The following is a 27,447-nucleotide window of genomic DNA, read 5'->3' on the forward strand; positions in this document are numbered from 1 at the left end:
TACTGGGGTGGGCTGCAATTTCCTTCTCCAGGGGATCTTTCAAACCCAGGGATTGAACCTGAGTCTAGAAATATGGCTATCACCTCAAATGTAAGAACAAAACTTACAGTCTTTCTGCCCAAATCTTATGGCCCTCTGGGCTTCCCTTTCTGTCATATCAGCCTCAGTCTTCCAATCATTTCTGGACTCAAAATCCCAATGTTGTTTTTTCTCTTCCTCCTGTCTTTCCCATTCTGATTAGTCAAAATTAGACTCTGCTGATTTTTTTTTTCTTGTGAACTAGTTAGTATACAATTCTGCATATAAATGTACATATAAATAACACTCTCTAAGCCACCAAGATATCACTGGTCAAACATTTAAATGTCCCTTTTCTTAGTACTATGAAACTCTGTTTTTATAAGAGAAAAGAGAGAATTTCCTGGCAGTCTAATGGTTGGGGCTCTATGCTTCCACTGCAGGAGGTTTGAGCTGGATCCCTGGTCAGGGAGATAAGATCACGCATGCTGCGTGGCATAGCCATAAAATAAATAAATAAGAAAAGAGAAAGTGAAAACTTCTCCTAGACAACATAGCTACATATAAAATGAGGATCAATGACAGGTGAATAAGCCTGTACATGATTACTGTATTCTAAGTTTTAAGTGACATGTCATGACAAAGGAAAATCCCAGGGGGTCACTTCTATTCAAGGCTGTAATTATGCTTCTTTTCAATCCTTCTACTCTAAAGCCCAAGAGGAAACTCCTTTCACCCAGGGACACTGGCAGAATAGGAGCAAGTTTCAGAATAGGAGCAAGTTTAAGTTTTCAACACTGCCATCATTACTTTACATGGGAGATCTGCGCTTTCTCGGGAAAATTTTCCCTTTTCACAATGTAGCAGAATAAAACTAGGTCTTTGTTCTCCAAAAAAACCTGAAAAGGACTGCTAAGTCCTAATTCCTTAGAAAAGCAAACAACTGTCATCAGAAGTTGCAATTTCACTCTTAACTATGGAAGACTATTTATGGAGTTTTCTGGGGCAAGCACTAATATAATAAATGTATTTCATGGATATTGATGACATCAGGAATTTTCAACCGACCATCTTTCCATAGTTTTGATTACTTCAAAGGACTAGGTAGAGTTAACAATACCATAGTATATAATTGTAAGTTGCTAAGAGAGTAGATCTTAGATGTTTTCACCACAAAAAGGAAACAGTAATTATGTGAGGTGACAGCAGTTGTTAATGAATGCTATGGTGTTAAATAACTTTGAAATATATAAACATAGAAAACCAACTCATTGTAGACTTAAACTTGCACAATGTCATATGTCAATTCTATCTCAATAAAGTTGAGGGGAAAAAAAGAACTAGAAATATGTCAAAGAGGGACTAGGAAGTGCCTAGGGAGAGAAAATGCCTATGGTATCATATATTGAATAAAGCAGAGCATAAATAAAGCATATGGTATCATATATTGAATAAAGCAAATGAGAACAACAGATAAACACTATTCCCATGACCTCATTCTAACACTCTGTCACTTAACTCAGAACCCAGCTCTAATTAAGAATCACAAACAAGGAAGATGACAATAGTTATTTAAAAGTCTACCAATTCATGTTCCATATATAATGTATTAACTTCAATACTGTGATCATGATATTATACTACAGTTTTTCAAGATACTATCACAGGGAAACTAGGTAAAGGTACACAACATCTCTTTGTATTATTTCTTACCACTGCATGTGGTCTGTGATCATCTCAGAATAAAAATTTCAATTAAAAAATTGGGAAAAAAAAAAACTATCAGTCTGGTTAAATATGACTGCCAGTGGGTGAAAACAAAGGTGCTTTTATTTCCTATTTTATACTTTTTTATACTATTTAGATTTTGTGATCCTGTATGCTCTTTTCTTATCCTTAATTAAAGAATTTATAGAAGCTTGCATTAAAAAGATCACTATGGAATGATAACCAATAAAGGAGAATTTTTGTTCTAAAATCTTTTTGTACTAAATTCACTAACCAAGTTCTCATATTTGTCTAAGGAGCATGGAGTGTTGAGTTTGAGAGGGTCATAATGTATGACCCAGTTCACAGATGAGAACACAAGATGTATATGGCCTTGCCTTAAAGCTATTTAACCAATGGTGGATGCCAGATGACAATTCCAAGATGATCTAATTCTAGAATTTTGAAAACACTTTTGTCTCACCTCTTTATTTTGTAACATAAGTGTATTTGTGTTTAATTTTGGAAAACTACCTGCACTGCTATCTTATCAGGGCTCTCTTTAGAGTCTTTCACAACATCTATCTATTATAATGAACAACTTGCTGATAAGATTATCTGGCAATGGTAACAAATAGATGGAACAAACAGATGGGTAGAAGGTGGAAGAAGAACTTCAAAATGAAAGGATCAGGCAGGGCACCATCTAAACTCACTGATGGATCTCAGCATGACCACATGAGACCATGAGATGTTACAAGTCTCCTGACAGGATAAAATGTGCTCTACACACCTTCACCTATGACGTGTACTCTCACCAAAAAGCAAAACATGCGAATCAATAATTGAATCTCATCAAGCCTTTATATCTAATTTCAGTCTACAGGAAACACAGACAGTAGAAACACAAATGTACTGACACCATAAGGAAGTCATCAGCTGAATTCAGGCTGCAATATTCTAGGCGCAACTGACCCAGTTTCTTCAACAATGAATTTTACAAAGAAATGTTTTTAAAAGTGTTTTAGATTAAAGGAAACTTAAGCACCACAACAACCATGTGAATCTTATTTGGACCATAATTTGAAAAATCCAATCTTGCCAAACCATTTTTAAGAGATAACTGGGGGCGATCTATAGACTCAATGCAATTCCTATCAAATTACCAATGGCATTTTTCACAGAACTGGAGCAAAAAAAAATTTTTTGTTTAATTTGTATGGAAACAAAAAAGACCCCAAATAGCCAAAATGATCTTGAGAAAGAAGAGAGCTGGAAGAATCACAATCTGACTTGACTATACTACAAAGCTATAGTAATTAGAACAGTATGGTGCTGGCACAAAAACAGACACATGGATTAATGGAACAGGAGAAAAAGCCCAGAAATAAACCTACACACTATGGTCAGACAATCTCTGACAAAATAGGCATGAATACAATGGAGAAAAGACAGTCTCTTCAATAAGTCGTGCTGGGAAAACTGGGCAGCAACATGTGAAACTATGAACTTAGAACACTGTCTAACACCATACACAAAAATAAACTCAAAATGGATTAAAGATCTAAATGTAAGACCACTCCTAGAAGAAAACACAGGCAGAACATTCTTTGACGTAAATCACAGCAATATTTCTTTTGATCCATCTTCTGGTGTAATGGAAACAAAAGCAAAAATAAAGGGTACTTAATTAAACTTGAAAGCTTTTGCACAGCAAAGGAGACCATCAACAAAATGAAAAAACAACCTACGGAATGGGAGAAAATATTTGCAAATAATGCAACCCACAGAGGTTTAATTTCCAAAATATAAAAATAGCTTATATAGCTCAATATAAAGAAACAAGCGACCCAATCAAAAAATGGGCAGAAGACCTAAATAGACATTGCTCCAAAGAAGACATATGGATATCCAATAAGCACATGAAAAGATGCTCAACATCACTAATTCCTAGAGAAATGGAAATCAAAACTACAATGAGGTACCACTCAGACTGTAGAATGGCCATCATTAAAAAGTCCACAAATAATAAATGCTGGAGAGAGTGTGGAGAAAAGGGAACCCTTCTACACTGTTGGTGGAAATGTAAATTGGTACAGCCACTATGGAGAAGAGTATAGAAGTTCCTTAAAAAAACAAAGTTACCACATGATCCAGTAATCCCAGTCCTGGGCATGTTAACCTGAAAAGATAAAAATGCTGAATCAAAAAGATAAATGCATCCCAATGTTCATAGCAGCACTATTTACAATAACCAAGACAAGGAAGCAACCTAAATCCTCACCAACAGATGAATGGATAAAGATATGGTGTGTGTATGTGTGTACACATGTTGTTTGTATATATATATATATATGTATATATATATATGAATATCACTAGTTATAAAAAAATAACGAAATAATGCCCTTTGCAACAACATGGATGGACCTAGATATTATCATACTAAGTGATGTAAATCAAATACCATATGATATCACTTATATGTGGAAACAAATGATACAAATAAACTTATTTACGAAACAGAAGTAAACTCACAAACATAGAAAACAAGTTTATGGTTACCAAAGGGGAAGGGGTGTTGCGGGATTAAATTAGGGATTTGAGATTAGCAGACACATACTACTATATATAAAATAACAAGGACCTACTGTATAGCATAGGGAATTATATTCCCTATTACAATATTATATTGTAATAAACTATAATGGAAAAGAATCTGAAAAAGTATATATGTAGCTGATTTACAATGTTTCAGGTGTACAACAAAGGGAGGTTCCATTCTTGGGTCAGGGAGATCTGCTGGAGAAGGGATAGGCTGCCCACTCCAGTATTCTGGAGCTTCCCTGCTGGCCCGGATGGTAAAGAACCCACCTGCAATGCCTGGGTTCAGTCCCTGGGTTGGGAAGATCCCCTGCAGAAGGGAATGGCTACCTCTTCCAGTATTCCGGCCTGGAGAATGCCATGGACTGCAGAGCCCATGGGGTCAGAGAAGACGCACTTGGCTCTGAAAGGCTGAGCAACTTTCACTTTCACCTCCCAAGTCTTCCTTAAGAGAGTCAAGAGTCGTTCCTCACCACCTGCTCCTAATCTTTGACTGGGATGAGAAGAGTGAAATCTTTCGTTTCATCCTGATCCCAGAGAGCTGCTCTAGAAACTAAAACTCGGCCTTAGATGTTAGGGGCCTGGGTTCTAATCCTGACACTCACATGTAACATGTCCTTGAGTGAGCCACTGCACTTTGCTGTACGCCTGAAACACTGTAAATCAGCTATAAGCTTAAAAAGTTGGACTTGCAAATGCAATGCATTTCTATTAATAAATGTGTGATTTGCAGTCAGTTGTCGCCTCAGTTGTGTTCAATTCTTTGCAACTCTATGGACTGTAGCCTGCCAGGCTCCTCTACCCATGGGATTTTCCAGGCAAGAATACTGGAGGGGGTTGCCATTCCCTCCTCCAGGGGATCCTCCCAACCCAGGGATCGAACCCGCATCTCCTACATTGCAGGCGGATTCTTTACTACTGACTTACAGGGGAAGCCCATTAATAAATGTTGTTGTTCGGTTGCTCAAGTGTGTCCAGCTCTTTGTGACCCCATGGACTGCAGCACGCCAGGCTTTCCTGTCCTTCACTATCTCCTGGAGCTTGCTCAGACTTGTGACCATTGAGCCAATGATGGCATCCAAACATCTCATCCTTCTTAATAAATACTGATGCCAATTTTAAAAAAGATATTGGGGTATTAAACACTATCAGGGGAGTACTACTCACTTTTTTGGGTGTGATAATGGTATTGAAGTTATGTGAGAATATGCCTTTTTTTTAAGGGATGCCTACTGACACATGTAAAGGCTGAAAAGACATGATGACATGAAGTATGGGATTTGCCATAAAGAACTTCAGCAAAAAAGGAAGGGAGGAGAGCAAAATAAGTGAAAAAGATGGGGGAAATATTGATAGTTACTATATAGCTGATGAACTATGGATGGAGGTTCATGACATTGTACAGGAGACAGGGATCAAGACCATCCCCATGGAAAAGAATTGCAAAAAGGCAAAGTGTTTCTCTGAGGAGGCCTTACAAATGGCTGTGTAATGAAGAGAAGCAAAGGAGAAAAGAAAGATATTCCCATTTGACTGCAGAGTTCCAAAGAATAGCCAGGAGAGATAAGAAAGCCTTCCTCAGTGATCAATGCAAAGAAACAGAGGAAAACAACAGAATGGGAAAGACTAGAGATCTCTTCAAGAAAATCAGACATAACAAGGGAACATTTCATGCAAAGATGGGCTCAATAAAGGACAGAAATGGCATGGACCTAACAGAAGCAAAAGATATTAAGAAGAGGTTGCAAGAATACACAGAAGAACGTACAAAAAAGATCTTCATGACCCAGACAATCGCAATGATGTGATCACTCACCTAGAGCCAGACATCCTAGAATGTGAAGTCAAGTGGGCCTTAGGAAGCATCACTACGAACAAAGATAGTGGAGGTGATGGAATTCCAGTTGAGCTATTTCAATTCCTGAAAGATGATGCTGTGAAAGTGCTGCACTCAATATGCCAGCAAATTTGGAAAACTCAGCAGTGGCCACAGGACTGGAAGAGGTCCGTTTTCATTCTAATCCTTAAGAAAGGCAATCCCAAAGAATGCTCAAACTACCGCACAATTGCACTCATCTCACATGCTAGTAAAGTAATGCTCAAGATTCTCCAAGTCAGGCTTCAGCAATACGTGAACCAAGAACTTCCAGATGTTCAAGCTGGTTTTAGAAAAGGCAGAGGAACCAGAGATCAAATTGCCAACATCTGCTGGATCATCGAAAAAGCAAGAGAGTTCCAGAAAAACATCTACTTCTGCTTTATTGACTATGCCAAAGCCTTAGACTGTGTGGATCACAATAAACTGTGGAAAATTCTGAAAGAGATGGGAATACCAGACCACCTGACCTGACTCTTGAGAAACCTGTATGCAGGTCAGGAAACAACAGTTAGAACTGGACATGGAACAACAGACTGGTTCCAAAAAGGAAAAGGAGTATATCAAGGCTGTATATTGTCACCATGCCTATTTACCTTATATGCAGAGTACATCATGAGAAAGGCTGGACTGGAAGGAGCACAAGCTGGAATTAAGATTGCCAGGAGAAATATCAATAACCTCAGATATGCAGATGACACCACCCTTATGGCAGAAAGGGAAGAAGAACTAAGAAGAGCCTCTTGATGAAAGTGAAAGAGGAGAATGAAAAAGTTGGCTTAAAGCTCAACATTCAGAAAACTAAGATCATGGCATCTGGTCCCATCACCTCATGGGAAATAGATGGGGAGACAGTGGAAACAGTGGCTGACTTCATTTTTGGGGGCTCCAAAATCACTGCAGATGGTGACGGCAGCCATGAAATTAAGACGCTTACTCCTTGGAAGGAAAGTTATGACCAACCTAGATAGCATATTAAAAAGCAGAGACATTACTTTGCCAACAAAGGTCCATCTGGTCAAGGCTATGGTTTTTCCAGTGGTTGGACTGTGAAGAAAGCTGAGTGCCGAAAAATTGATGCTTTTGAACTGTGGTGTTGGAGAAGACTCTTGAGAGTCCCTTGGACAGCAAGGAGATCCAACCAGTCCATCCTGAAGCAGATAAGTCCTGGATGTTCATTGGAAGGACTGATGCTGAAGCTGAAACTCCAATACTTTGGCCACCTCATGCAAGAGTTGACTCATTGGAAAAGACCCTGATTCTGGGAGGGATTGGGGGCAGGAGGAGAAGGGGACGACAGAGGATGAGATGGCTGGATGGCATCACTGACTCGATGGGCATGAGTCTGAGTGGACTCCGGGAGTTGGTAATGGACAGGGAGGCCTAGCGTGCTGTGATTCATAGGGTCGCAAAAAGTTGGACACGACTACACGACTGAGTGACTGAACTGAACTGAACTGAACTGATAGCTGGGTGATGAGGTATTCATAGGTCTTTTTGTTTTTTGTTTTTAATTAAAATGAAGATAAATAAAGGTCAATCTTGAAGCGGAAAAAAATACAATCAGCTTTAAGATGAAGCTACACATGGTGTTAGGGGGACTCCAGGACAGTGAGCCGCAGTGATGCATTGGTGGGAGGGGACAGGGACACTGACCTGCCACCTACACACCATCAAGGGGCGAACAGGGCAAGAAGGGGGAAGGAGGAAGTTTGGCCACAGGGAATTTGTCTACTCTTCAAAGTTCTACCACACTGGGTTTATCTTCTTCTTCCTTTGAACTGTAATTTAATTGCCAAAGCACATGATGACTAAACTTTGTATCATTTCCTCCTCTCTTTAGGCTGAAAACTTCTCCCTGCTGAAGAATATGCGAAGGGTTCATGAGGGGCCTAAATCCCAGGGTTCGCCTGGAGCCATCAACCCTCCACCTTCTCAAAACAACTCACAGAAATAAAACTGGATGTCTGAAGCTTAGATTTTGGAGAAAGCTGCAAGTACTCATCAATGCTTTATAAATCCCCAAGCAATCTCAACCCCAACATTAAACATTTTAACTCTAAGCATTTGGAAACAATCTAAATAAGAAGAGTCAAACTATATGTCTTTGAGCAAATTGATATTAAGGAAAAGTTAAGACCATGTTTTAGAAAACTAATTTTAAAACAATATTGATCACATACATAAGTATGAAGGGAAAAAAAGGTTTAAAGTGTTCATTTTTATGGTGTGGGATTAGAATTGATTTCCATTATCTTCTAAACTATGAGTACATTATATATAAACCAGAAAAACAACATAAGTAAAACTACCAAATCCACCTAATGTTCTTTGCAACATTAAAGGCTGTGTTCAGCATTAGTCTTAAGGTATAAGTCTCTGTAAACCAACATACCTAAACTGGCATTAAAAATTTACTCAACAAACAGCTCAGAACTTAATATACTGTGGTTCCCACTTGAAGGAGCTCACAGTCAGAGGGGGTGAGGGGTGAGTTAACAATAATTCCTGAGAGTCAAATGACAGATCCAACGGACGCAATATCTACTCTTCAAATGTCTGAAATGAACGGATATGCCTCTTTCGGACTTTAACATCAGCTACTTAGGAAGTATGGCTATACAAGGTATTTTCTAAATAAGCTTAAGACAAATCCCAGATGCTTGTCTACATGAGTCCACCATTTATTTAGTCTACTGTAATTCCAGCCACTAAGAAAGGAAAACAATAACTTCCTTAAAAGACTATTTCCCTTTGATAAGAAGTCACGTTCCACTAACAGCAAAGTGAAATTAAGACATATCTGATATGGACTAAGTTCTGCAATACTACAAAGATTGATTCAGGCTTTAAAAACTTTTTTTTTAACTGAATTGCACTTGTTGGAAAATTATCTGGATGAAGTTAAACAACTAGTACAAAAATACCTTTAAGATTAATTACTAACTTGACCACAGTCTTCAAACTTGTTTTATTATGACCCATAGTTAGAATAAAGATTTTTTCATCACAACCTAAGCAAGCGCACATGCATACATCTGCATAAATAACAAAAGCTTAATGTTATAGTACTTTTTATTATATGTAATGAACTGTGATATTTCCTACTCTATTCCATTTCTTCCTTTTTTTAAATTAAAAGCATACTGGTTGTGCCAGGTGAACTAAATGTACCAACTACAAATGGGTCCCAAGTTGCAATTTGGGAAAGAATGCTCTAAAATATCACAAGTAAAACCATTTCTAGAAACATGATTTAATTACAGTTGTTTCTTTGCTCTTTGTAAGATTCAAGTTACAACAGGTCTCAATGCATACACCATCACCCCTGTGTGGGTGTGAGAAAATTTCTTCCTATGTCTGAGACCAAGTGAGCTCTTGATGACTACAATCTTTTCAACCACAAAAAGAAGTTTGCAATTATTACAGAGCTCTTTGTCTGATGGTAAGGCCAACAGCTTTCCCAAGCTATTACTAATTTCACTGTCAACCATCCTCTCTTGTAAACTTTGTTACCCTCCAATTGTGCTTAACTTTTTTACTTTATGTGTTGCCTGGAAAAGAATGGAAGAGCAAGAGGAGGAGAGTTTTTTTATTCTTTGTGAGAATAAATAGAGTAAACAGAAGTTATGATGGTAAAACTTCAATTATTCTAAATCTTTAGTTTTCCTGAAAAAATAATGGATGAGAGTCATGGCTATAGACTAGAAACACATGACTAATTCTGCAAAACAGTTCTGCAAACTAGAAACTCCTTAAACTTTATTCTCACTATATATAAAATAGGTACTAAAGGTATAACTATTAATTTAATGAAGATGACACTTTTGTCTCAGCAGATGAAAGTAAAAAAAAAGGAGGGACTTGTCAAAAGTCTCTCCATGTGAACTCTCAACACAATGTTTCCTATCAGCTAAAGAAAGTCACTTATAACAAATCAATATGAATGCATGAAAATTAAATCATTTCAAGAGGTCCTATCCAAGAGTCCCTACATAATGGGAGATTATTTCCATCAGTGTGCAAAGACATCAATAATTTTAATAGTAACACATTAAAAAGCATCATTTATGCCCAATGGAAATAAAAATCTCAAAACCTAGTTTAATGCTATTCTTTAATGTGGTATAAGTAAAATCAGTGACAACTCCATAGTTCTTTGGTCACCCTCCAGTCTGTGACTCCTACAAAAAGGAAAAAAGATCACTGTAAGGGTTGTGGATGTGAGGGGAAGACACATATTCTTTTTCTAATTTCATAAACTGTTTCCATATACTTGGGAAGTGGCAGAGCACAGTGCACTGGGTTCCTCTGTCCTTGGAAGCTCTGAGGCTTTGAGTGAGTCCCTTTATCTCTCCAAGCATCAATTCACCATCTGCGACACAGAGACATGACAGTGCCCAACTCAGGGGGACCATGAGCATCAGATGACCCAATGCTAGTAAGGCACTGAGCATAGAGGCGAGCATATAGCAAGAATTCAATATGTTATAATCACTATATTTTTCTTTTAAAATACTATACACAAAGTGTCAAGAATATTGTTTTGAATTAGCTGGCTTCTTCCAAACTGTAACACTCACTGGCTCTATGATTCTAAGAAGTTTGTATCAATCTTCCTTCAAAATGACCAACCCAAACTGAGCATGGTAAAGATGAATAAGGCTGTGTGTTAAGTGCTTGAAACTACTGGAAAGTCTAACTGGAATGCATTCCTCAAGATGTATCTAGGGCCACTAGTTGCTAGCTCGGCATCTGTCAGAGTAGGCACTGTGGATCCCCTGGTCCTAGGCTTACAGAGATCACATCCATGTCACCAAAAAAGAGTTACAAGGCAAATAAGCTCCCAGAATCCTTTTCTTCACCTCAGGACATCTCAAAGCCTTTGCTCTAACAGAGGACACAGGCTGTAATACTCCCAAGGAAGGAGTATTACGATCCTTCTTGCTCATTGGGCGTCTCCTGGGAGTCGTGTTCTGTGGGACGCATGGGCCAACTCCTAGGCACACAGAGATCCCAAAACAGTGCTTCTGGGGTCAAAGATCAGTTGGGGAGAGATGGATCTGAGACTTTAGAGGTCTAAAACCAGACGCTGAAATTGTAATACCTGACTGATATTCTAAAGTCAGACTTCCCAAAGCTGTTATTAAGTTACAATTGCTTAAGTTAAAAGAGAAATTGGTAACAAATCAGATACATTGTATGAGAGAAGTGTCTCAGTTTCACAGATGCAAATATAAAAAATAAAACAAAACCCTTGTTTGTAAAGCAAAATAAACCTAAGATGACTGCTTTATCCCTGTTGAATAGATGCTCAGGATAAGGAAATCAGAGAAAAGTGGCTGCTGACCTTTACTAATAATGTCAGGATGTTGATGTCATGTCCATGTTGCAGTTGCTCAAGCTGAGGATAAATAAGAGCAATCCTTCCCGCCTCAATGTGCTATATTTTCTAAACTTGGTTCCATGTTAAATATGCATACTACTGATATTCACATGAAGTGGAACTAGATGTTGACTTTTTTCTCAATGTCCCAAAGTTCCAATATTACCAAGTACAAAGTTCACCTGAGTTTTAGAAGTTAAAACTATGGATAAACAAGGTCCTACTGTATAGCAACAAGGTCCTACTGTATAGCACAGGGAACTATATTCAATATCCTGTGATGAACCATAATGGAAAAGAATATGAAAAAGAATGTGTGTGTGTGTGTGTGTGTGTATACATAACTGAATCACTTTGCTCTACAGCAGAATTAACACAAAATTGTAAATCAACTAAACTTCAATAAATTTTTTTTAAAATTTAAAATGATAAATGTTTCTCTCTTGCTCCCTCATACACACAGGTATTTTCACTTGGACAGATTTTTAAAAAATTATTAAGAACCAAAATGTTACTAGAACAGGAGAAAAAAATCATAAAATTAATTGTGAAAAGGCTCTTACTAATAGGTAGCATTTATCAAACATTTACTGTAAAAAGTGACATACTAAGTGTCCTAAGGACCTTTATATTAATTTTATTTAATTTTCAGGGTCATCATATTTGGCTAATATGTTATTAATTCCCTTTTTAAAAATTATAAAACACTTCATACATACAGGCATACATACAAATAGCTGTGTATAAACAGTAAAATCTCAAACATCCAAGTACATACCCCATATCTTTTAAGACAGGACAATTCCAACGCAACCCAAGAAAGCACACGGCATCCTTTCTTCATCACATGTCCTTCCTATTATCCCTGGTTCTATGCGTGAAGAAGCAGAGGCTCTGAGAAGCTCAGTTGTCAGCCCCATGGAACCTCACCTGTCTGATTCCGAAGACCATGAAGCTCAAGCATTTAGGCTGCAACTGCTGAAGTTATACATTTCGGGGGTGAGGAAACAGAGATTTAAGACACTGCCCAGGATCACACTGCCACTGCTAAGCAGCACAACTGGCATTAAAACCCACATTACAATTGTTTATTTATAGTCCTTCTCTTTTAGTCTCGAAATTAACATGAGGAAGAGAGCCATATTTAAGTCAGGGTTTCTCATTAAACTTCCGAGAAATTTCACCACTCTCTCTTTTAAATTATTTAAGTAAGTGCTTTTTACTAGACTATTAAAGGAATAGCCTGAGAGGTGACTATTTCACTTTCAGCAAAGGTTGTTCTATTTGATTGCATCAGTGTAGCTCCCAAAAGCTGCTCTGTAATATGAAGGTTTCAGTAGAATAAAGTGCTGCTTCTCAAACTTCAGTGGGCACAGCAACCATCTGAAAATCTTACTAATACGCAGGGCCTGAAATTTCTACATGTCCAAAAATCTCTTGACAATGACTATTCTGCTGGCACTTTTAAGATGTACTCTGAGTAGCAACAGACTTGGGAAGGAAGTGAAGTGTCAGTTGCTCAGTCGTGTCTGATGTTTTGCAACCCCATGAACTGTATGTAGCACACCAGGTTTCTCTGTCTATGGAATTCTCCAGGTAAGAATACTGGAGTGGGATGCCATTCCCTTCTCCAGTGGGTCTTCCTGACCCAGGGATTGAACCTGGGTCTCCTGAATTGCAGGCAGATTCCTTACCATCTGAGCCACCAGGAAAGCCTAAGAGACTTAAACGGCCTTCATTATTAACAGGGATCTTGCAGTGAATTTTTTTAAAAATGAAAAATCTTTAACATGTAAGTTTTGTATGGTTTTACTTTAACATCTATTTCTAAAATTGGAACACATCAATTTCTGACACAATTTTACTCTAGATTTCATTTATACACCTAGGACAGAAAATAATAAATTTCAGGATCTCTACTTAAGCCAGAATGATATTTCTGACACATGGACAAGAGTGTCAATTTAGGAATTATTTGAACATACAATGGAAAATACACGGAGAAATAGGATGAGAAGGTTTGTGGGAACACACATGTATGCACCACATATAAGAAAAAAGCAATCAATATTTACCCACCAAAGAATAGCAAATCTCAGTTGGAAAAGAGATGGCATTTTATCAGACATCTAATGAGGTATGAAACATAAGATTTGTGAGAAAAAAGTAAACGTTATAAAATTCATGTCACATTGCATGGTCCTAAAAATTGTACAATCATTGCACATTCTGTATTCTGCACTGCTGAATGTATCACAGTGGATAAAAGCACATGATTAGCTACTAATTGGAAGTTTTTGGTGGTTCAGATGGCAAAGAACCTGCATGCAATGCAGGAGACCTGGCTTTGATCCCTGGGTGGGGGAGATCCTCTGGAGAAGGGAATGGCAACTCACTCCAGTATTCTTGCCTGGAAAATTCCATGGACAGAGGAGCCTAGTGAGCTACAGTTCATGGGGTTGCAAAGAGTTGGACACAACAGAGTGACTGACACTTTTCACTTAAAGGTCTTAATATTTCTGTGGCAAATGTAATCACCTCTAAGAGAAAGCCAAAGACTATTAATTTAAAACTTTATTGCATAAATAACCCCCTGAAACTGTGTTCCTCCAAGGCTTCTTTTCTTAAACTTGATCCCATCTGAAAGAACATCTTTTGAAGATGAGTCAAGAGACCACCCTAAGGCCCTTAGAACTGTACGACGTGTTCCCTGAGTCCACTTTTAGGCACAGAAAGTGAATGTGCCTAGGGTAAATGATCCAGTCTCTCTGAATCTCAGTTCCTTCAATACCTCTCAAAATTGTCAAGACTAAATTAAGTTAGAGGCAAAAAAAAAATTTTTTTTTTATTAAAAAAATACAAAGGTATGGTTTTAAAATATTATTTACATTTAAAAAATCTGATTGGGTAACAATGATCAACAGACGCTTAAACCACTGGCTGAAATGTTGATGGGAAGAATGCTGTGAGTGAGCAAGAAATTACTATCTTGCAGACTACTTCCAGGTCATATGGGAAAAGGCAACTTTATAACGGAGGGATCAAGTTGTAATTTCCAGAAGTCACTGATCATTCTTGGCATCATTCAAGCATGGGGCAATAATAATAACAGTAATAATAAATGCATCTTGTTGTGATACAATTAGCAGTACATAGCATTTTGAGGTACCTTTATCAAAACATTTAGCCTGAGTCTAATCACAGTTGTAGGTCTAATTCAGCTTTATATTTTAGGCACTGGTGCAAGTATAAGACACACCACTCAGAAGCAGTAAGTCAACTTAAAATGTGAGCCGTGTCACCAGATAACTGAATCTGACTTTCTTTCAGGAAAATAAAATGTATGCGGGTGGGGATCAGCTATAGACTAAAAGTGACTTAACAGATGTAATAACTAACTGCAAAGTGTGAACCTTGTTTGGATCCTTGTTTAAACAAACCAATAGCCCAAAGACATGTCTAGGTTAACAGGGGAAATATGACTTGAGTATTAGATGATATTAAGATATTAACATTAGTATTTTTAGGTGTGCTCAAGCCATTGTGGCCATGTAAGAAAATGTTAATAAATGCAAATGAAATCTTTAGGGGAGAAATGCCATGAAGTTTTTAATATACTTTAAATACCTCAGGGGAAAAGCAGTGTGTCTGTTAAGATCTTAATAATATAGCGCAGTAACTGTAGCAAAGAGGATGAAAAAGGAAAACAAGAAAGATGGGTTGGGGGGAAGAAAAAGGAATTTCCTACCCAAAAGGCAAGAGGGTCTCAAAGATTTTTCAACCCTTCTGAGCTAGCACTGATAGCAGGTACAGGGCCATTTCTTTCTTGAGTTGAATTACCTTCTATTCTAGACTCTTGGCAAAGCAGGGGCTTTCTAGGGGCAAGTGGAAAAAAAGGCAAATCATGGTCCAGGTAATTCTCACAGTAAGCAGCCTCCATTCTAAACTCAGAGCAGGAGCAATCCAATAAACAGATCTCACGTTCCAGTGGGCCCATGAGCTATTATGTCTCATGAGCTATTATGTCTCAACAGTTTCCTCCTTGGGACTGAAATCAACCACATTTCAATCTGAAGTGAACCTGCTTTTATGAAAAGCAATAAGAAAGCTGCATTAAACCTACTCAGCCACTTAAAATTTAAGTGAGACCCAGAGAAATGTCTACCATTTTCCCTGTAGGAAATTTTATATACTGGCACGTGAAACTGAACTGGACTTCATAACTCAATAACTTTTAATATTCACTGGTCTTGATGTTCCTCAGAAAGAAAAATGAAATCATTGTTTTTTCCTTCTCCTTTTTTTAAGAATAGAGTGCTCCATAAAAATCATTTACACACAACCTCTAGGTATATTCACGAACACTCTCAGTTATGAAATGGAGCCATATAAAATTAAAATGACCATATACTAGCATATACAAGACAAAGACATTTCTGCAAATATGGGGAATTACGTCTTCCCTGGAGATAGTCCATGAAAACTAGATAAATAGATTAAACAGAAGTGGCATTACACAGTCAAGGCATAGAGGACTCTACAGCTTGACACAGTGCTCATGTCACAGATACCTAAACTAACTGTCCCCAAATGATCTTCAAAGCAAAGCAGGCCCTGCTGCCCTCAAGGTATAAGCACCCGCAGACCTTAGGGGACCACTGGCTGACCTGGCCCAAACCGGTATACCACCTGCTCCCCTGATCTCAAGACTGCCAGCGCCTAACATGGCAGCTTTGCCAGTGTTGTTTGGAAAGGAGTTTCAGATTCCCAGCCCTTTTCAGGGTTGAATTTAGTTATTTTCTGGAGCACATGTACAGTATCTCTAAGGACATCACAATAGTCATGTGTGCATTTTCCTCTAAAAACACTTAAGTGACTATTGCCCTTCACCTCATTCTCTCAGACCTCAGCCACAGCATTCATGCACTGACTCAGGAAACAGTTATCTGGAAACAGTTATCAGCCAGACACTGAACTTGGTGCTATTGGTGAATTAAAAGGCTCTGTTTTATTCCTGCCTTCATGAATCTTAGACTTTCCTCCTCTTTTTCTCCCATTCCCTCCCCCCATCCCCACCGCCATCCCACAACTAAGACTCAGTTTGAATTTATTTCCACATTGGGTTAAAAATCACCATGTGGCTTTTTCTCCTCATCAATTAAATCTCTTCCATTCCTGAACTCCCTAAGGTGAAAAATTATTTTTAAAAATTTTATATACAGAGAATGAACATCTGGAAGATGATATCAATGTGACTCTTCAGTTACAGAAAGGCAAAATTACTCCTTAGTCTATCTTACTCCAGACCTGAAAGTCTGGCAATAGGTTTCCTTTCATCTTCAATGCCTTTGAATATACCAGAAGTTCAGTTCAGTTCAGTCCAGACAGTCAGTCGAGTCCGACTCTTGGCAACCCCGTAGACGGCAGCACGCCAGGCTTCCCTGTCCATCACCAGCTCCCAGAGCTTACTCAAGCTCAAGTCCATTGGGTCAATGATGCCATCCAACCATCTCTTCCTCTGTCATCCCCTTCTCCTCCTGCCTTCAATCTTTCCCAGCATCAGGATCTTTTGTAATGAGTCAGTTCTTCTCATTGGGTGGCCAAAGTATTGGAGTTTCAGCTTCAGCATCAGACCTTCCAATGAATATTCAGGACTGATTTCCTTTAGGATGGACTGGGTAGATCTCCTTGCAGTCCAAGGGACTCTCAAGAGTCTTCTCCAACACCACAGTTCAAAAGCATCTATTCTTCAGCATTCAGCTTTCTTTATATTCCAACTCTCACATCCATACATGACTACTGGAAAAAGCATAGCTTTGACTAGATGGACCTATGCTGGCAAAGTAATGTCTCTGCTTTATAATATGCTGTCTAGGTTGGTCATAGCTTTTCTTCCAAGGAGCAAGTGTCTCTTAATGTCATGGCTGCAGTTACCATCTGCACTGATTTTGGAGCCCCCCAAAATAAAGTCTGTCACTTTATTATAAAGTCCATTGTTTCCCCATCTATTTGTCATGAAGTGATGGGACTGGATGCCATGATATTTGTTTTCTGAATGTTGAGTTTTAAGCTAACTTTTTCACTCTCCTCTTTCACTTTCATCAAGAGGCTCTTTAGTTCTTCTTCCCTTTCTGCCATAAGGGTGGTATCATCTGCATATCTCAGGTTATTGATATTTCTCCCAGCAATCTTGATTCAAGCTTGAGCTTCATCCAGCCTGGCATTTCGTATGATGTATTCTGCATATAAGTTAAATAAGCAGGGTAACAATAGACAGCCTTGATGTACTCCATTCCCAGTTTGGAACCAGTCAATTGTTCCATGCCTAGTTCTAACTGTTCCTTCTTGGCCTGCATACAGATTTCTCAGGAGGCAGGTCAGGTGGTCTGGCATTCTCATTTCTTGAAGAATTTTCATAGTTTGTTGTTATCCACATAGTCAAAGGCTTTGGCGTAGTCAATAAAGCAGAAGTAGGTGTTTTTCTGGAACTCTCTCACTTTTTTGATGATCTAATAGATGTTGGCAATTTGATCTCTGGTTTCTCTGTCTTTTCTAAATCCAGCTTGAACATCTGGAAGTTTATGATGCACATACTGTTGAAGCCTAGCTTGAAGAATTTTGAGCATTACTTTACTAGCGTGAGAGATGAGTGCAAGTGTGCAGTAGTTTGAACATTCTTTGGCATTGCCTTTCTTTGGGATTGGAATAAAAACTGACATTTTTCCAGTCCTGTGGCCACTGCTGAGTTTTCCAAATTTGCTGGCATATTGAGTGCAGCACTTTCACCGCATCAACTTTTAGGATTTGAAATAGCTCAACTGGAATTCCATCACCTCCTCTAGCTTTGTTCGTAGTGATGCTTTCTAAGGCCCACTTGACTTCACATTCCAGGATGTCTGGCTCTAGGTGAGTGATCATACTGCCATGGTTATCTGGGTCATGAAGATCTTTTTTGTATAGGTTTTATGTGTATTCTTGCCACCTCTTCTTAATATCTTCTGCTTTTGTGTGAGTTCCTCTATTTTAAATCCATATTTTCAGACTTTCTGTTTACAAATAGCAGTTGGACTAGACATACACCTTCAGTACTTTGTCTTGTTCAGGTTGTGATTCTCAGCTAGAGTTAGCTCAGAGTCTTCAACCACAGGGCAGGAACTGGTTCTTCACTGTCTTCTCACCCTGTTCTCACTGAGCACCCATTTCCTACAGAGCACCCGCCATGTGCTGGCCACTATTCACCGCACCAGGCTTCTCATGGACCTCGCATTCTCATGGAGGGGAGACAGACAAGAAAGAAAAGTATAAATTACTCTGTGAGAAGATATGAAGTGCTCTGGAGAAAACTGCAAGCAGGGAGCAGGGCATGTGGAGTTCTGGGGAAGACGAGAGGGCTCCAGGTGGTTAGGGCTGGTCGTCTTCCAAAGGCAAGGTCCAAAGAAAGACTAACGGGGAAAGTGTGGACATTTGGGGACAAGCCAGTTCCAGGCAGAGGGAATAGCACCTGCAAAGGCTCTGAGCTAGAAGGGAGACTGATAGCACCGAGAAATAGTGAGAAAGTCAGTATGGCTGGGAACATGCAGTGTGGTAGAGAATGAGGTCCAGGAGGCAGTGGGGGAAGCAGAACAAAGGGTCCCTGTATGTGTCAAATTAATAGTAACAAACAATAACGATTAGTAAGGTAGCTGCCAATTATTGAGTTCTCTGTGCTACCAGCAAGTCCAAATAGGTATCATGTATTATCTCCTCACCTGGAGGAGGGCATGGCAACCCACTCCAATATTCTTGCCTGGAAAATCCCACAGACAGTGGAGCCTGGCGGGCTACAGTCCATGGGGTTGCAAACAGTCGGACATGACCAAGCACAGGACATTATCTCCTTGAAATTTCAAAACAACTGGTTGCTCTAATATGCAGAGATTTGACTTCCTGTTTCAGGACAGGCATAGCAGTAAGTCCAAAACTCTCTAGGAAATATTTCCCTTAACAAGTCCCTCTCCCCTATCCCATAACCTCACTGCCTTAACATGACTAAAATCTTTGCTACATGCTGCAGTTAATTTCCCCTTGCACCTGAAAAATAAAAATCTAGTTTCTTATAAATGTCTTGCTTATTTCCAAGTTGTGGTTTTTAATACGATTTTCTAGCCTGCTCCGGTACCCTAAGGTGAAAGGGTTCAACTTATGAAAAGTTGGTAAGTACAGTCTGAGACACTTCAGAGTTCAAATCCTGTTTTAATAACATCCTTTGATATGTTTAATTAATCCTTCAGCACAACTTTTTCTCCTCTGAAATATATGGTATAACTTAACGTTTCATGGTGCCAGTTATAGATTACACCTACTAGTGCCAAAAGACATATTGTTCTGGTGGCCACCCTCCCTTCTTTCTGCTGCACTTGCATTTAGAAGGCATCCTGATGTACAGAAATAAGCAAGCCCAGAGAGCTGGGCTTGCGAAACACAGTTAATTAGTGGAAGCATCAGATGTGCCTTCATAAGAACTTTGGTAGACCCTTCATCACTTAGTTTCCTCTAAGGAGGACAATTTGAAAATATCTTCTCAATAAAAAGACACTGTTCAGTTCAACTTGAGAAACATTTATTGGTCAGGTGCTATGAAGATAAAGACAATCCCAGTCACTGCCCGCCAGAACTTAGAGTTCATCACATTGACCAAATGGCAGACCTTCAAGATGAAGGAAAATCTGGGATAACTGCATGCACTGATGCAGAAGGTGCCAGAAGAAATTGGGAGTACTTTTTAAAAAGCCACTCACCCAAAACATCAGACATCAGCTGTCCCCTGTTGAACCAAATATAAAGGATGGATGGCTTAAAAGTAGAACTTCTGAAAGTAAAAAGTTAGAGTTGGGCAGAATCTTATAATCATATTTTCTGTATCTAATTGTATGCTTACAAGTTTCCACAGAGATTAACTGCTTATTTTTATTCTCCTAATACTTAAATCACAAGAAGGAAATCTTTAATATCCATTTCCAAATATTTTGATGAAGAGAGAATCAGGGATTTTTAGTTAGCACCAATTCCTCACACGAATAAAAGGTATTTTATTTCACAAAACTGATAATCAAGGTAATAAGACCTAAGCCCAAGCCTATGGACTTATAAACTGAAACAATGCTAATGATCAACATACATGTGACATTACTGTTGTTGTTTTAGTCACTAACTCATTCTTTTGCCAGGCTCCTCTGTCCATGGGATTTTCCAGGCAAGAATACTGGAATGGGTTGTCATTTCCTTCTCCAGGAGATCTTCCCAACCTAGGGATGGAACCCACATCTCCTGCATTGCAGGAGATTCTTTACCGCTAAGCCACCTGGGAAGCCCCAAATGTGATATTATGTAAAGTCAAAATCATGTGAAACAATCTGTGGAAATGCTTAACGTTAGTTAAGTGGGTCCAGAGGAGCAGGACATAAGAAGGAGCAAAAATCAGCCCATATTCTGCTCATCAAGCCCTAATGCCTGGGGTATGCCTGGCAGTGAATATAGAAGAATGGACTTAAAAAGAAAAAAAAAAAAAAAAAAATATATATATATATATATAGCAAAAACAGCACATAGGAAGCAGCAGTCTTATAAGGAACCAGTATAGCTTCAGGCATCACCAGATTCTGACTTTTTTAAAAAAATGAATAATTTCATTGACTAGGCCTATAAATATTCAGATTAATTTATCACATTTATTTTCTGAAACAACACAATGAATAAAAGTCTAATATTAAATAAATGGTCTATGACACAGATGGTAGTAGCACTTTATCATATTATCATTATACAGTATTATATATGTTATAATAATATATATGATATAAATAATTAACATTATACAATGTCAGATGTTTCCACCATCTCAAAGCTGATTTGAATCAGAATTACCTGTGGGAACTTTTTAGAATCGCATCTTCCCAGGCCCCACCCATTGGATGTTCTGATTCACAGTATGGGTTTGGGGCTCTACAAAGCTTCTGGAGACAGTGGTGATCAAGCAGGTTGGGGAGCCAAGAAGACTCCCAAGACTGCCAAGAAGTTAGACTAAGCTGCCTTCAAAAACAATGATAGTAAAATGCAATAAACAGTGTCATCTTAACAAAACCAGACTCACGCTAAGGCACGAGTCTTACTTTTTAAACGTTAAGAACACTAATATCACTGGAGATCATCAAACATCAAACCCAGTAGCATATTTCAAAACCTAAAATGGTTTTGCATGCTTAAATTTACGAGAACTTGAAAAACAAGTGAGCAAGGGCTAATCCGAAATACCACAGACGTGAGAGATACTAAAAAATCACTGATTATGCCTCTTCACTCAAGAGATATCAGAACTCGAATTCCTGGATTTTTTCAATAAATGTACCAAATCTAAGTTTTGCTTTTGTGACTGAATACCTATGCCTTCATTGGTTCTTTTAACGTCCTAAATATACAGGATTCTTCATGGAAACATGACATCTTCTTCCAACAATTTTGTGCAATGAAGTATCAAATGTGAAGCTCTAAGAATCTAAGCAGTCACACTACTTCCCAGAGACTGCTCTATAAAGCACCCAGTTAACAGTCTGGATGCCATATAACGTCTAAAAAAACTGCATTTGGAAAGATGGTGACAGCTGTGGCCAGACTAGTATAGGAACACACTGCTGGATCTATTCATAGATGTACAATACTGAAGGTGCATCTTCCAACAATGACCTGAGAAACATTTTCTGCGGGCTTAAAACACCCATGATCAAAATCCTACATATTTAATAAAAACACACGCATTTATCAATATTTTACAACATTCCTAGCATTCTGCTACAGTGCCAAGACACAGTTTGCCTAAATTTTAGGGTTTGTCTTTCTTTCTTTCTTTCCTAACAAATAGGTATGTAAGCTAATTTAGGAACCAAAACCAACATCTTGACTATCAAAGTTTCAGACTGAGAATATAGGGTTCAGTGACCAAAATGCCTGCCTTTGGTTTAGCATTGGTTCTTGTCCCATTCGAAAACACGGGGTGGGGAGCCGTCAGAATAGTCTGGATAGATGCACTGCCATTAAATCATCTGGGTTGCAGAGGGGCAAAAGTAAGGCAGAAGGGAAACCACAGGAAAACTCCGCAGAAAGCTGCCCCTCACGATCAATAAAGAACTAAATTTCCTTGAAATTTGCCTACAGCTGGTAAAACGGCTTACTGCTTTCATCTGCTGGATAAGCAGCAGTAAACTCGCCGGTGGACTAATTAGGTCCAACTTGAAGGCAAGGACCGGGTCCAGAGAACGATCAGCCAGGTCGGGAGACTCGCTCAGATACCCAAGAAGGAGCCGAGCCACACGGTTCCAAGTCGGGGCGCAGCAGCACACTCTAGAGGGGCGGCCTGTTTGGGGCTGCCGGCTTTCCAGGGCGGACCTCGGGGAATCATTTCCCAACCATCCGTGCCAGCCAGAAACTCACACGCTGCGCAGGGACGAGAGGCGGCCGGCTGTGGGCAACTCTGTCAAAAGGTTTGAGAGGCGTCTCCCCCACTAACATCCTCCCCCTAAGGCTGGGGTCTTCATTTCGCGACCCCCCGGGCCATGTCACTTCTCACGGGGCCCGCAGAGTCAGGAAGTCTGGAAATCAACCGAGAGGGGAGAGAGAAAGTTGGGAGGCGCGAAGTGTCTGCGGGCGAAGGAAGGAGTTTGGTGGGGAGCGATCGGAATGCAGTAACTTATTTTTGACCCGAGCCGCCATCGGCCGGAGAGAGCGGGACTCCAGGCACAGGCTGCGACTCCGACTTCCCCCCGCGCGCTGTCCCTCCAGGCCCAGCCCGCCGCCCGCCGGACACGCTCCACTCACCCAGCTCCTCCGCCTGCAGCCAGAGCGGCGCGGAGATCGCGAGCAGCAGGGCCAGGAGGCCGCGCCGGACAGCCCCCGCCTGCGCGCAGCCGCCGCGGGCGCCGGCCACCATGGCCCCGCCGGGCGCCAGCTTGGCAGGCTCGGCTTCCCCTTGGCGCGCGCAGCGCCGCCGCCGCCCCGGCCGGCCGCCTCCTCCGCGGCCGAGCGCAGCGCCTGGACTGGGCGCAGCCGCGGCCGGGCACCGAATCTCATTGGGGCGGCCCGGGGCCCAGCCCGGCGGGGGCGTCTCCTGCCCCGCCCCGCACGCCGGCCCCCGAGGAGGAAGTGGCTCCCGGGTGGCGGCGGGCCGCCGGGGTGGAGGCGCCCCGGGAGCTCCCAGCAAACGCTCTCTTTTTCCTCCGCCCCTCCTCCCCGGTGCACGTGAACCTGGGAGCCCCGAGGACTCCCGGCGGTGAGACCCGCCCCGAGCCTCACTGTTCCTGGGGCGTCCCCAGAGTCCCGGAGCCAGGGGTGGGCGCGCCGCCTACTCTCCTCCTGGGCGTTGCTAAGCCCACGGAGGTGAGCATGCCATTGACAATAGCAATGGGGGACTCGAAATATTGTCACGGTAGGATGATGGTGGTGAAAACATCCAGTTCAAGTTCCCTCATTCATTCACTCATTGAAAAGTTACTAGGTTTCAGAAGTGTGCCTTCCAGGCACGGCGGTAAAACTTTGTGACACTTGGCAGACATTAAAAATAATCAGGCAAGTATGCAATGAAAATTGCAATCGTAGACGAAGAGCTCCAGTGTACACCCAGGAAGGTCTAATTAGATGGCAGGAGTTGAGACTGCAGGTAGGAATTAGACACGAAAGGCTTCACTTAAAAAGAGGCATCTAAGCTGAGGCTCAGAGAGCGAATGGGGCTCGGGAAAGCTGAAGGCGGGGGACAGGAGAACTTGCCTGCTGCGCAGAAGAGCTGAGGGAGAAAAGGGCCTGCGTGGGGGGAAGCAAGGCGAACAGGAGAGTTCATGACCGGGAGAAGGAAGCCAGAGTACTGAGCAGGGGCCGAACGCGGAGGGCCTGGAAGGGTGTTTAAACTTCATCCTCGGAGCAAGGAGCAGCCGCAGAGGGCTCAGACGAGAGGAAATGACATATCCCGATTATCTGGCGCGTGAAGGAGGGTTTGGGGGAGGACGGTTTGGAAGAGGGGAGAATTTCAAGGCTATCAGCGAATAGCTGGGTGGGAAAGAGGTAGTGGAAGTGAACGAGGACAGATTGAATACACATTTAAAGACTGACGTCTGCAGATCGCTAGACCTCAGCTCTCTACCATAACCTTCTCGCTACCGCTCCGCGCGCTGCGGTTTTCCCGGGTAACAATTAACACCTGCGGAAGTCGAGAGGCGGAAGTATTGGGACGAGGGTTGGGGGCTACCAATAGCCTCTCTAAGGTCCAGTATCAGTCCGCACGAGCTTTTTGGATACCCCAGATAAAGTCTGTTCACGCATGCGTTCCTTTTTTTCCTCTATTTTTTAACTAAATAAAGTTAGTCGAAACTTCCAATGAGATTATCTTTGGGGCTTTGCTTTCTGGAAGGCAGCAGAACTTAGAGGAAAGAATTTAGGTTTAGAAATGAGGTTGATCCAAGTCTGGATCTCGGATCAGCCAGTGACTGGGACTGATTCTCTCTGGGCTTCTCTTCACTGGGGAGTGTAATACCTAACTTTCCTGGTGGTCACAAAGACAAGATAAAATATGTATCAGAAGTTCTAGCATTCTTCCCTGGTGGTCCAGTGGTTAAGAATCCACCTGCCAACGCAGGGGATATGAGTTGGATCCCTGGTCCGGGAAGATTCCACATGCCATGGGGCAACTAAGCCCGGGTGTCACAACTACAGAAGCCCTTGTGATGTACTGTGCTTAGTCACTCAGTCCTGTCCAACTCTTTGCGACCCCGTCGACTGTGGCCCGCCAGGCTCCTCTGTCCACTGGGATTCTCCAGGCAAGAATACTGGAGTGGGTTGCCATGCTCTCCTCCAGGGCATCTTCCCAACCCAGGGATCGAACCCGGGTCTTCCGCATTGCGGGCGGATTCTTTACCATCTGAGCCACCAGGGAAGCCCAAGAATACTTGAGTGGGTAGCCTACCCCTTCTCCAGGGGATCTTCCTGACCCAGGAATCGAACTGGGGTCTCCTGCATTTCAGGCGGGTTCTCCACCAGCTGAGCTACCAGGGAAGCCCCACAGAAGCCCTTGGGCAGCCACAAATAAAGAAAAAAAAGGGAGATTTTTTTAATAAGTTCTAGCATGTGAGTAATCAGTAAATAATAGGTTTAGCATATTTATATTGAAAGCAAATTCACACCCATGAAACTATTATATATTCTTGCACACAAAACACAAAAAGATACTTTGATACATTGAATCATTTCCTAACTCCATTTTTCCTGGTTTTTTTTTTTTTTCTTTCATTTTTTCTGAGAAGGTGGGTATGGGCAGCTTCTGGCTTCTACCAGGTGTGGCTCTGAGAGTAATGAAGATAAACAATGGGAGCATTGTTCACCTGGAGGAATTCCTAGGGTGGGGCAGGTGGGCTCCCTTGGGGATCTTTTCTAAGACAGTACCTTGATGGGAATCCAGTAGTTTATTTTACACCAGAATCCTGAGCCAGATCAGGAATTTTGGATCAGGTAATGAGAAAACTAAAAGGCCAGGTGGATCCTAGTACTTTCAGATGCCATTCTTTCCTTAAAAAAGACAGTCTCTAGTCAAAAAAAAAAAAGCATAGTGAAAGAAAAACATGAAAATGCAACAGATTATCAATTATACTTTTGTATATAATACAATAAATAAGCCTCATTGAATTGATATACTTCAGCCACACAGACTTTTATGTTAGGCCCGTGTGCCTGTTTTATTCTTGAGTTCGTACCATTTTGATTTTTCTTTTATAATACATCTCTGAAGTTCATGTAAAGTTCCAAGATGCTATTAAAGATTATAGCTGTTTGACTCCATCTACAACATCTCACAAACTAAGATCTAAAAATTATTTATCATGTGAAACATTTTTCAGAAAGGTCTCTCACAGGCTATCTAACCCCTACTCCTACTTACTATCTAATCTTTATATTTTGCATATCTAACTATAATTTATGCTTATATTTGCTAGCCCTTCTCTGAAAATTGAGAACAGCTGGTCAGGGCTCCTTCGTTTTATGTATAAAAAATGTATTCTGTATTATTTAGATAAGACAGAATTTAAACAGAACTGCAAGCCTAGTTTTATTTTAAAGTAGTTACAGTTCTTCATATTGTCAATTTGATGACCTGATCAATTTTGTCCTTAATATTTAGTAACCCTGTTTGTGACTGTCTGGAGTAGACCAAATGAGGTATCAGTTTGAAACCTTTACAGGCTACTGCTTCCTTAACACTCTTCCTTTTCTGATTCAACTCAATAAATATATTTTGAATATTTTCTATATGTGAAACAATGTGACAGAGATTCAATTAAAACAAATACAGGTACCTCTTTCCCTCATTCATGATCTATTGATAGAAATTTGAGACAAGTAATTATATAGGTTGATAAATACAATAAATGGAAGAGATGAGAGAGGAGAGAAAGGTTCATAACTTGGGAGGACATGGGAGAGGTAAAGATAGGGAATAGAAATAATGTTTGTCAGATGAGAAGAACTTGTGAGAAAGCAGAGAACTAGACTTGACAGGTGCTTACAGGAATGGAGTCTAATTCATGGGGGCTGGAACAGTGAGCCTGAGACAGGAGTGGGTGCCTGAAGGCGAGGAAGGAGACAGCAGCAGGATCTGAGGCTCTGAGGGTTATGGGAAGCAGAAAAACTGGCAGAACTTGTTTAGATTTGCATTTTTGAAAGATCACACTGGCTGCAGCTTGGAGAATGGATTGGAAAAAGAGGCAGGGAGACCATTTAGGAGTTTATACCAATACTCTAGACTAGAGACGATGACACCTCACCTTTTATACTCTAAGTGCCCTGA

At 40.6% G+C, this 27,447-nt stretch overlaps 1 protein-coding gene across 2 annotated transcripts in view; it reads right to left on the reverse strand.

Annotated features, from left to right (window-relative positions):
• The window catches only part of DCBLD1 (discoidin, CUB and LCCL domain containing 1), a 70,996-nt gene extending 47,336 nt beyond the window's left edge, over window positions 1-23,660 (reverse strand). The window contains exon 1 of one of the 2 annotated variants that reach the window (XM_020901706.2): window positions 23,439-23,660. In XM_020901706.2, the coding sequence (XP_020757365.2) occupies window positions 23,439-23,550 (112 nt within the window). In that variant the 5' untranslated portion in view covers window positions 23,551-23,660. The remainder of the gene's footprint in view (window positions 1-23,438) is intronic. The other variant, XM_070449920.1, reaches the window with a different exon arrangement.
• Window positions 23,661-27,447: the final 3,787 nt, after the last annotated feature.

The sequence above is a fragment of the Odocoileus virginianus genome, chromosome 19 (assembly GCF_023699985.2).
Source record: "Odocoileus virginianus isolate 20LAN1187 ecotype Illinois chromosome 19, Ovbor_1.2, whole genome shotgun sequence".
NCBI lineage: Eukaryota > Metazoa > Chordata > Mammalia > Artiodactyla > Cervidae > Odocoileus > Odocoileus virginianus.